Genomic DNA, 12,999 nt, shown 5'->3' on the forward strand with positions numbered 1-12,999 from the left:
TTGTAAACTAGCAGATTGTATATATTCTTGTTTATCTCTCAGTAATGACACACATATAGGGCCGGGCCTAGGCAATTTGTCGCCCCGTTCAATGACATTATTTGCCGCTCCCTTTCTCTAGAAAGAGCAAATCTTAAAAGCCACGATTTTAAGTATATTACACCACCATGAACAACGAAGGGGAAGAAAAGAGCACTCGCATTCAGAATGGCCTAAACGCTACAAGTGCAATCTCGTTTTATGTCCGTTTTTTCTTCTGTAAATAATAATCTATTATGTTAGTGAAAAATAAAACAAACACACTGCAGAGGGAAGATGGTAATCCTTTTTATATAATTCAATGTGGAGCTTCGATCGCAATTTATCAATTTGTAATTCCAGCACAACTAGCTCTTTTATGTTTATTTCTTGATTTTCCTTCTACATCTGTTACAAAATTTAAAATAAAAAGTTTTCACCTTAAATGATAAGGAACTTGTTTATAACAAATACAATACTAGTTTTCATATCAAAACTATGATAACTAACTAAATGGAACAGGTATTTGCTACTGTTCGAGAATTGGGTTCTTGTATTTGACAACAATCAAGCAATTCATGCTAAGATTTGTTTGACCATTAGCTTCAGCACTGTCCATGTGGCCTTGAACTAATGCGACCTAAACATGATTTATCAATGTAATATTCAAATAGAAGGTTAACTTAGGAAATTTAACTACCATCATCACGAAGTCTGTTTTCAACAAGAAATATTTATTTTGAATAATATAGTTGCCACATATTTTACCGCCCTCAAAACTTGCCGCTCCATGCAAATGCACGTGTTGCACATATGGTAGAGCCGGCCCTGCACACATACTTACAGAAGCGACGAACTTGTTAGTGACTTTAGTTTCAGAACTCACATGCAGTTGGAGCATTGTAATTTTTTTGTAGCATTAGAAAATTAGTTTAATTCAGAATTGATACTAATAAAAAAAATTCTCAAAAAAGAACATGCTTAGGTTTCAAAATCTGAAAGATTAGCTCTTATAAGGAGACATGTGTCTGTTCCATATTGTCTCGCTGTTTATCATTGAAGCGTTATATTTCTTCAATTTTGTTCACACCGTTATATTTTAAGCTATTCCCCTCAAACACTGTATTACTCAAACAAGATATTGATGTAATAGGCTAATATTTATAGAAACCAACAGTAATAACATGTGTTCATAATGCAATAATAATAATAATAATAATAATAATAATAATAATAATAATACGTCTCCAGTGTATCTGTGGTTCTTCAATTTCTTAGTGGCTGATTCAGTCTTTAGAGTGACGGTTCCTTAATCCGTTGCTCTTAGGTGTATATTTCATCATTCTTCTTCTTGCCTTCTTAGTGAATATTTAACAGGTTATCGAAATACCACTTGTGGCCCCGCATAGCGCAGTCTCAAATGCTCTCTCCTTCTGTGCGTCCGATCCTGGGTTCAATTCCCGATGGTGGCACTCGATCGAGAAAGTGTAAAAAGCTTTATCAGTTCAGCCATGCTGAATGAGGTTTTCCTGGGTTTTTCTCATTCACATCAGGCAAATGTCGACGTGGTACCTCAAATATAGGTCCCAAGCCGCTTCTTTCCTCCTCCAATTCTTTCTTCCTTCCCTTTCCCCAGATAGTGTTTTCGCCGAAGAACGTCATCTCTCACTAAATGACGAGAGATGGACTAAATGCCCTTAGATGCCGAAAGCACAGAAATCTAATTCCTATTCCTACTCCCGAAATACTACTCCCATTTATCTAGAATATTTTAATTTTCATGTTGAGTCTATTCAATCTTATAGAATATTTCCATGTCGAACCAATTCAATCAGCTAGAATATTTTCATTTCAATGTTGAACCACATTCAATTAGGTAGAATATTTCATTTTTTATGTTGAACCACATTCAATTACGTAGAATATTTCCATTTCCATGTTGAACCACATTCAATTAAGTAGAATATTTCCATTTCCATGTTGAACCACATTCAATTAGGTAGAATATTTCCATTTTTATGTTAAACCACATTCAATTAGGTACAATATTTCCATTTCCATGTTGAACCACATTCAATTAGGTAGAATATTTCCATTTTTATGTTGAACCACATTCAATTAGGTACAATATTTCCATTTCCATGTTGAACCACATTCAATTAGGTAGAATATTTCATTTTTTATGTTGAACCACATTCAATTAGGTAGAATATTTCAACCTTTATGTTGAACCACATTCAATTAGGTACAATATTTTCATTTCCATGTTGAACCACATTCAATTAGGTAGAATATTTCATTTTTTATGTTGAACCACATTCAATTACGTAGAATATTTCAATCTTTATGTTGAACCACATTCAATTAGGTACAATATTTTCATTTCCATGTTGAACCACATTCAATTAGGTAGAATATTTCATTTTTGATGTTGAACCACATTCAATTAGGTAGAATATTTCTATTTTTATGTTGAACCACATTCAATTAGGTACAATATTTTTATTTCCATGTTGAACCACATTCAATTAGGTAGAATATTTCATTTTTTATGTTGAACCACATTCAATTACGTAGAATATTTCAACCTTTATGTTGAACCACATTCAATTAGGTACAATATTTTCATTTCCATGTTGAACCACATTCAATTAGGTAGAATATTTCATTTTTTATGTTGAACCACATTCAATTAGGTAGAATATTTCAATCTTTATGTTGAACCACATTCAATTAGGTACAATATTTTCATTTCCATGTTGAACCACATTCAATTAGGTAGAATATTTCATTTTTTATGTTGAACCACATTCAATTAGGTAGAATATTTCATTTTTTATGTTGAACCACATTCAATTACGTAGAATATTTCAACCTTTATGTTGAACCACATTCAATTAGGTACAATATTTCCATTTCCATGTTGAACCACATTCAATTAGGTAGAATATTTCATTTTTTATGTTGAACCACATTCAATTAGGTAGAATATTTCAATTTTTATGTTGAACCACATTCAATTAGGTACAATATTTTCATTTCCATGTTGAACCACATTCAATTACGTAGAATATTTCAATCTTTATGTTGAACCACATTCAATTAGGTACAATATTTTCATTTCCATGTTGAACCACATTCAATTAGGTAGAATATTTCATTTTTTATGTTGAACCACATTCAATTAGGTAGAATATTTCTATTTTTATGTTGAACCACATTCAATTAGGTACAATATTTTTATTTCCATGTTGAACCACATTCAATTAGGTAGAATATTTCATTTTTTATGTTGAACCACATTCAATTACGTAGAATATTTCAATCTTTATGTTGAACCACATTCAATTAGGTACAATATTTTCATTTCCATGTTGAACCACATTCAATTAGGTAGAATATTTCATTTTTTATGTTGAACCACATTCAATTACGTAGAATATTTCAACCTTTATGTTGAACCACATTCAATTAGATACAATATTATCATTTCCATGTTGAACCACATTCAATTAGGTACAATATTTCCATTTCCATGTTGAACCACATTCAATTAGGTAGAATATTTCATTTTTTATGTTGAACCACATTCAATTACGTAGAATATTTCAATCTTTATGTTGAACCACATTCAATTAGGTACAATATTTCCATTTCCATGTTGAACCACATTCAATTAGGTAGAATATTTCTATTTTTATGTTGAACCACATTCAATTAGGTACAATATTTTCATTTCCATGTTGAACCACATTCAATTAGGTAGAATATTTCATTTTTTGTGTTGAACCACATTCAATTAGGTAGAATATTTCATTTTTTATGTTGAACCACATTCAATTAGGTACAATATTTTCATTTCCATGTTGAACCACATTCAATTAGGTACAATATTTCCATTTCCATGTTGAACCACATTCAATTAGGTAGAATATTTCATTTTTTATGTTGAACCACATTCAATTAGGTAGAATATTTCAATCTTTATGTTGAACCACATTCAATTAGGTACAATATTTCCATTTCCATGTTGAACCACATTCAATTAGGTAGAATATTTCATTTTTTATGTTGAACCACATTCAATTAGGTAGAATATTTCATTTTTTATGTTGAACCACATTCAATTAGGTAGAATATTTCCATTTCTATGTTGAACCACATTCAATTAGGTACAATATTTCCATTTCCATGTTGAACCACATTCAATTAGGTAGAATATTTCATTTTTTTTGTTGAACCACATTCAATTACGTAGAATATTTCAATCTTTATGTTGAACCACATTCAATTAGGTACAATATTTTCATTTCCATGTTGAACCACATTCAATTAGGTAGAATATTTCATTTTTTATGTTGAACCACATTCAATTAGGTAGAATATTTCATTTTTTATGTTGAACCACATTCAATTAGGTAGAATATTTCCATTTCTATGTTGAACCACATTCAATTAGGTACAATATTTCCATTTCCATGTTGAACCACATTCAATTAGGTAGAATATTTCATTTTTTTTGTTGAACCACATTCAATTACGTAGAATATTTCAATCTTTATGTTGAACCACATTCAATTAGGTACAATATTTTCATTTCCATGTTGAACCACATTCAATTAGGTAGAATATTTCATTTTTTATGTTGAACCACATTCAATTAGGTAGAATATTTCAACCTTTATGTTGAACCACATTCAATTAGGTACAATATTTTCATTTCCATGTTGAACCACATTCAATTAGGTAGAATATTTCATTTTTTATGTTGAACCACATTCAATTAGGTAGAATATTTCATTTTTTTATGTTGAACCACATTCAATTAGGTAGAATATTTCAATCTTTATGTTGAACCACATTCAATTAGGTACAATATTTCCATTTCCATGTTGAATCACATTCAATTAGGTAGAATATTTCATTTTTTATGTTGAACCACATTCAATTACGTAGAATATTTCAATCTTTATGTTGAAAAACATTCAATTAGGTACAATATTTCCATTTCCATGTTGAACCACATTCAATTAGGTAGAATATTTCATTTTTTATGTTGAACCACATTCAATTAGGTAGAATATTTCAATCTTTATGTTGAACCACATTCAATTAGGTACAATATTTCCATTTCCATGTTGAACCACATTCAATTAGGTAGAATATTTCCATTTCCATGTTGAACCACATTCAATTAGGTAGAATATTTCATTTTTTATGTTGAACCACATTCAATTAGGTAGAATATTTCCATTTCCATGTTGAACCACATTCAATTAGGTACAATATTTCCATTTCCATGTTGAACCACATTCAATTAGGTAGAATATTTCATTTTTTATGTTGAACCACATTCAATTACGTAGAATATTTCAATCTTTATGTTGAACCACATTCAATTAGGTACAATATTTTCATTTCCATGTTGAACCACATTCAATTAGGTAGAATATTTCAATCTTTATGTTGAACCACATTCAATTAGGTAGAATATTTCAATCTTTATGTTGAACCACATTCAATTAGGTACAATATTTCCATTTCCATGTTGAACCACATTCAATTAGGTAGAATATTTCATTTTTTATGTTGAACCACATTCAATTACGTAGAATATTTCAATCTTTATGTTGAACCACATTCAATTAGGTACAATATTTTCATTTCCATGTTGAACCACATTCAATTAGGTAGAATATTTCATTTTTTATGTTGAACCACATTCAATTACGTAGAATATTTCAATCTTTATGTTGAACCACATTCAATTAGGCACAATATTTTCATTTCCATGTTGAACCACATTCAATTAGGTAGAATATTTCATTTTTTATGTTGAACCACATTCAATTACGTAGAATATTTCAATTTTTATGTTGAACCACATTCAATTAGGTACAATATTTCCATTTCCATGTTGAACCACATTCAATTGGGTAGAATATTTCATTTTTGATGTTGAACCACATTCAATTACGTAGAATATTTCAATCTTTATGTTGAACCACATTCAATTAGGTACAATATTTTCATTTCCATGTTGAACCACATTCAATTAGGTAGAATATTTCATTTTTTATGTTGAACCGCATTCAATTAGGTAGAATATTTCAACCTTTATGTTGAACCACATTCAATTAGGTACAATATTTTCATTTCCATGTTGAACCACATTCAATTAGGTAGAATATTTCATTTTTTATGTTGAACCACATTCAATTACGTAGAATATTTCAATCTTTATGTTGAACCACATTCAATTAGGTACAATATTTTCATTTCCATGTTGAACCACATTCAATTAGGTAGAATATTTCATTTTTTATGTTGAACCACATTCAATTAGGTAGAATATTTCCATTTTTATGTTGAACCACATTCAATTAGGTACAACATTTCCATTTCCATGTTACTGTACAAAAGTTAATACTTACAGTGCAAGAATACTTAAGTCATTGCAATTTAACTTGTTTTAGTTTTATAATTGTTGTTATTTAAATAAAATTCTAAATTTACTGTAAAAAAGTTAATACTCACAGTGCAAGAATACTTAAGAAATTGAAATCTAATGTGTTTTAGTTTTATAATTGTTATTATTTATAAAAAATTCTAAATTTACTGTAAAAATGTTAATACTCACAGCTTTTGCAAAATTTCTCCATGGTTTTGGTCTAGGCCTGTTACTTGCAGAATCGGGAAAATCACGGAATCCTCCAACAGAAACTCCTAATTGCAAATAGAACTGTAGAAAAGAAGACCACATGATGAAATGTAAAATTAAAAAAAAAAACATGTTTAGAAGAAAAATAAACTGCTAAACGAGATTTACTTATAAAATATTTTAGATTTTCTACCAGAAGAATGTTAATTAAATACATTTCTCTAAATATATGAAATTATAATTACATTTATTAAAAATTTCGAGAACTTCGTGTTGTTCTTGCAGTTTAAAAAAATGCGACTGACTCCATGAATACTGCATCACTATTACAAGAAAAATGGTATATGATATGATATATATACGAGACAATTTGAGTATAGTGAAATGTTCTTAACTTTGAAAAAATATAAAATGAAATCTTTTAGTTTAACGTCCCACGATTATATCCTTTAGGCTAAGGGATATGATGATTTAAACAAATGAATGATGATGGAAGAATTGGTGGAATGAGAATGTGGAAGGAAACGGGAATACTCCGAAAAAACATAATGTTATCGGCCACAATTTACTTGATCGGGGATCGAACCAGGAAACTCACACATCAGAGGTATCTTATCTTTGAAGACCTCATTTTGTACCACAAAATGTATCAGACTGTTTTCTGCTTGATAGTTCTTCATTTATTAACATTGTTCCTCAGCAAGAGTCTAACTCAGCGTTTCTCTTGCGCCACACTACGGGTGTAACTTGAATTCTCGCGGCACACTCATAGATATTATTATTATTATTAATATTATTATTATTATTTGCAAATATAAAATACCATGGTATTCTTTTTTGTGATTACTGATCTCCTTCTCACAGAGATGAAAGCTCGGTAACTGGTTTCCCCTATGCTAATTCATTATGCTTATTTTTCATTCTAATTTTAAAATAGAAAATAATTGCAATGAAATATAGGACTCAGATTTTTAAAAATACGCTTTCTTTTTCGAAAACTATGCAACCTTTCACTAAGAACGAAGAGCACTAAATAACGAACGAACGAACAAATGTCTTGTACTTTTAACTTTGCTGTTTCAACCAAAATCGGCGCATATTGCAATCACACAGCTTGCGATGCATCGAAGTCAGAACACACCTGTTGAACAAAGTGTTGTTCTGTCATTCACGTGCGAATGAGTGTTTTACGAACGTTCACTTGACGCGTACGATACAAGTGCTTCCATTTCTTTGTGTTAGTATGATTCAATTGAAGCGTGACATAGCAGCTAACCGTGGAAATGTGTACGAGCCGAAATACTGTCTGCTACACAGTAATAGATGTAGAATAATATATTACAATTACAGTATTTTTTCCATGGTAGAAATTCATAGTAATGTGAAATACAAAAATATACATTTTGTTCCTATGTCTTGCAATTTGGTTGCTATAGAATTAATAATTTTTTTCGATTTCCTCGCGGCACACCAGTGTGCCGCGGCACACCGGCTGGAAAACGCTGGTCTAACTTATAATTGAATCAAAGTGGTAAATCAGATGATGATAAAATAAGAATTCGTGGAATGAGAATGTAGTAAGAAACAAGATTCTAAATTTTAAGACACAAATTAAACGTAAGTTTCTTATAAGGCTGTTTATATTCTTTATTATAAATTAACGAGAATTGTTACAGTTTCGGAAGTATATCACTTCCTTCTTCAGACTACTATTCCAACTATTCCAACATAACAAGAGTTGGAATAGTAGTCTGAAGAAGGAAGTGATATACTTCCGAAACTGTAACAATTCTCGTTAATTTATAATAAAGAATATAAACAGCCTTGTAAGAAATTTATGTTTAATTTGAGTTTAAGATGGGCACAAGGCCTTTTTATAAAAGTATCTATTTTAAAAGAATAGAACCACGTTGTCTACCATAAACTCATGTGGTTAGAATCGAGTCAGGAACCCTTTACACCACAGGGATCGTCCACTATTGAACCATCGTATTTTTTTGAAAGAAATAAAAGGCAGGGAAAACAAGTAGTTGGTAAGAAACCTTTTGGCAGCTTCGCAAAAGTTTTTGTTTAAAGAAAAAAAAAGAACACTCACTTATAAACGAAATAGTAACAAAGATATAATTCGAAACCAAGTGGATTATACCCACTAAGAACGCAAGATATCAAAGTAAAACTAACTGCAAAAAAACAATTTAAAAAAAATCTTTAATAGATGATTGAACAGCATTAGAATATTGTATGATTGTTTGAAGTTAATTCATATAAAATTTACAAATATTAATTGTGTATTAACCTAGGGCAGTACTCAGAGAATTTGTTAATCAAACGTTAGTCACGCTATTATTTAGTGTCGTATCAGCTATGTACTAAAGAGGGTGTACTTTTTTGTATTCAGAGTCTGTTTGAAGTTCAGCTAATAAGTTGATTTCGGTATGATTGATTAATATAACCCCAATATCTCTAGTGAGAAAAATAAATGTGGAAGCTACGGAAATTTAGACGTGCACATGTGTAGTCTGTAAAAATGAAAGTATATGAAATCCGAAATGTTTTCTTTGTGGTTTGACATAACAATTATAAATAGTTTCGAAATCTAATTATAATTGATGTATTCATTTCTGAATGATGTATTTACGGCGGAATAATTAGAAGTAAATTAATATTAGAGACAATAGAAGGATTATGTTGTGATTATAAGTGAAGATAATTTATCGATCACCCTCAGAAAACTGGAAATTGTCTACTCATCTCTCACTGTTCACTTTAAGAAACAGTTGTTGGAAACAGTTGCTAGAGAACTCGGCTTAATAGCTGCTTCATAGTTAACTCACCCCATGATATGAATTAAAGAAAGAAAGAAAGACAGACAGACAGGTAATTAATTGCCTTTGCATTCTCATAATGTAAGTTTATTGTGGCTAAACCAGGGTGCCCTTTGCTCTAAATTAAATAGTTAGATGTGATTAACTTAGTCAACTAATCAGAGATTCCGAATACACTTCTGATAATCATACGTTAGTCAAACACTTAGTACGATGCTAATCATACGTTAAAACGACTCTGCATAACGTCCATATTTATTATATTCTAGTCAATCTATCCCCTAGATAGACTAAGATGTTAAAGTTGACAATCACAACGTCTTTTTGTTGTATATTCTCAATATACCAAAAGAAATTAGTATTATTTTTAAAAAGAAAGTACCTCTCTGTCGAACGGAGCCATTTTAGTTCCTTCTTTCCACGAAGGATTTGGTTTCGTAACTTCTGCATATTGTCTCATAGAGGAAATACCTGCCTCAGGAACTACCAAGTTTCCAAACACATTTCCGTCAACTTTGAAAGTAATGCCATCTGAAAGAAATAAAAGGTCAAATCTATAAACTTCAAAATAACGCAAACTTATGACTAAGGTTATGTAAGAACTTTCGGTAGAGAGAAAATAAGCACTTTATATATCTATTTACAACCTACGGTGTATTACTCTTCCCTCTATGCTGTTGACTATATTCTTACTTTTACCTTAATACAGCGTTGCTCAAATTATTCTGCGAACACAGATGGCCCTCGATATCTATCTTGTAAGAAAAAGTTTTCAAGTGAAGTGACTTCAACACTATATTGTATTGTATTGTATTGTATTTATTGCATTCCGTGTAAAAAGTACATGTGCAAATTACACCTTGGTATAAACATATCATAACATTAGCATGATTAATACATATTATGTGTACATTTAATTAATTGATTACAACATGTGAAAACACTATTTACATGGGGGTTGCGGTGGCTCAGTGGTAGAGCGTTCACCTCCGGTGCTTGGGGTCCCTGGTTCGATCCCAGCTCGGGCCGTGTGGTGTTTCTGGTGGACAAACACCGTGCTCGTGGGTTTTCTCGGAGTTCTCCCATTTCCTCCCACTTTCTTCATTCCACCATTTCACTCATCTCTCATCATCATCGTCTCCTTTAGCCTAACCGGCATAACCGTGGGCCGTAAAAGTTAAAAATTTCATTTCATTTTTTTCACTATTTACATGAATGGCATTAAGGAAAACAATGATAATTGCTATAGTTACTCCAGAGCTATTATTCATTGTCTTAGTTTAGAAACTCATTGACAGAATAAAACGCACCATTTAATAGAATGTCCCTTACTGCTGCCTTGAACTTATTAACATCTTTAATCAGTTAACAGTTTGAGGTAGATAATTGAACAATTTAGTGGATTTCCAGAAGAAACTTTATGTATAACGTAAATTCATTTTGACAAAGTAAGGGACATTTGTAGTCTTGGACAGAGTTGAAGGACAAATCAGTACATTGTTATAATTCAGTTCATTTCAAAGAAAACAGAAACAAGAATTTTAGGAACACTAAAAATGGATCAAGAGATTGCGATCTTGCTTAATAATTAGTTTTTGAATCAAGGGCCACAACATTTTTTGAACGGTCTTTAAATCGTGTTTTCGCATCTTCTACGGAATAAGCACAACATACTGAGTTAAGTGATAGTTTGGGTTTGGCTACACTATATATAGTTCTCCAGATATAAGGCCCAGGCCCGTATCCAGGGGGGTCTAGGGGGCCGGTCCCCCCCTAAATTTTTGCTGGCCCTCTCTAAAGTTTTCACGGTAGGCTTGCAAATGAACTATAATATGGTCATGAATTATAATATTGTTGGATCGGGCCCCCCTAACTTCAGCCGGGCCCCCCCTAAATTGTTGCTGGCCCCCTCTAAAGTTTTCACGGTAGGCTTGCAAATGAACTATAATATGGCGATATTGTTGAATCGCCCCCCCCCTAAATTTTTGGGCTGGCTACCGGCCTGATAAGGCCTACAAGAAAATTTTTGATTGAAATATATTGGATCTTTCGATCCAAAAACCGAACTTTTCATAAATCAATGGGCTAAGAAAACAAAGACGATTTAGGTATTAAATGTCATTATGGTTCTTATATGAAGCAAAACTTATTTGGGTGGGTGAAAAGTAAAATGAAATGAAATCTTTGAGTTTTACGTCCCACGATTATGCCGGTGAGGCTAAAGGAGACGGTGATGATGAGTAATGAATGAAATGGTGGAATGAAGAAAGTGGGAGGAAACGGGAGAACCCGAGGAAACCCCCACACACGGTGTTTGTCCACCACAAAGTTCACTTGGCGGGGTGGATGAAAAGAAATGGACTATATTGATTCAAATTGGTTGTACTGTATTGATCAGAAACTTTTAAATGTCTGACCTTGCAAAGCACTGTATACCGGTGGCTGATATTAAAGGTTGCAGCATTTATGAGAATGAAAGAAAAGAATTTCTCTCTGTTCCTGAACGTTTGCTCCACCAGAATACGACAGTTATCAAATTCATACCTATTCCTAACCTTCGAAATAATATGATAGGAAAACTGAAGGAAATATCTGTGGATTATTCAAGGATTAAAGAAGATATCTGTTAAGGCCTCGGTTCAAATAGGTAGAAAATAAAGAAAGAGTGTGAAAGAGTTGTTTTTCTTGTTTACGACAGTCAAGTAGTAATTGTTCCCATTTTACAATATGATATTTCTCTTTTAGGTTGTCTGTGTAAAAATGAGAAGAGAAATGCAGTATTGTGAATGAGTACAGAGCAACGGCGCCGACTTTCCAAAATTTATGTGGGTGTTAGTTAGCCTACATGTTTTCAGGAAAGTCTTGGTATTTGATTGATTTATTTTTAGTTAAATTTTTTTATGAACACTGTTATAAAGGTCTGTGCTGTGATAAAGTAAAATATACCGGTACTATAAGGATAAATTTGAGCTGCCTTAGGTCAATCGGTAACACGGCTGACTTAAACGCAAGAGAAATGGGTTCAAACCCGCGTCCAAACTAAAAATCTTATGGGTGTGCCGCACCCACAAGATTATTTATGTGGGTGCCAGAGAACCCACGTAGTCGGCGCGCATGAGTACCGGTCAAACGTATGTTCCTCATCTAACAACGAAAAACATAATTTCTGAAAATTTATTCCTTTTACACAACTTTTCTTTCCCTCCTAACTAGCATTCACTTTTTCTTTGTTTCTTCGCTGTTCTACTTTCGTCCTTCTCAGAACGTCATAATACGAATATGATTGGAAAAGGAGGATACAACCCAACCTTGTCCGTAAAAGAAACCGAAAAACACCTATGTAAGCTGCAGTGTTGGACTTCCTGATTTAAACTTACAGCTATATAATAATTCATTTTTAAAAATTAACAAGACGGTTTACACTTTGATCTGTACAGACGTAATCAATATATTCTTCCAGCAGAGGTCAGAATGGAAAGACTGTTTTGATATGCC

The 12,999-nt window shown here is 31.9% G+C and overlaps 1 protein-coding gene across 1 annotated transcript in view; it reads right to left on the minus strand.

The window, feature by feature from the left end:
- LOC145675833 (beta-1,3-glucan-binding protein-like) overlaps positions 1–12,999 on the minus strand; it is a 66,591-nt gene that overhangs the window by 1,356 nt on the left and 52,236 nt on the right. Inside the window, exons 7-8 of the mRNA XM_081746574.1 lie at positions 9,887–10,035; positions 6,659–6,760 (exon numbers count right to left, since the gene is read on the minus strand). Of these exons, the coding sequence (XP_081602700.1) occupies positions 6,659–6,760; positions 9,887–10,035 (251 nt within the window). The remainder of the gene's footprint in view (positions 1–6,658; positions 6,761–9,886; positions 10,036–12,999) is intronic.

The sequence above is a fragment of the Thermobia domestica genome, chromosome 18 (genome assembly GCF_964235325.1).
Source record: "Thermobia domestica chromosome 18, izTheDome1.hap1.1, whole genome shotgun sequence".
NCBI classification, from domain to species: domain Eukaryota; kingdom Metazoa; phylum Arthropoda; class Insecta; order Zygentoma; family Lepismatidae; genus Thermobia; species Thermobia domestica.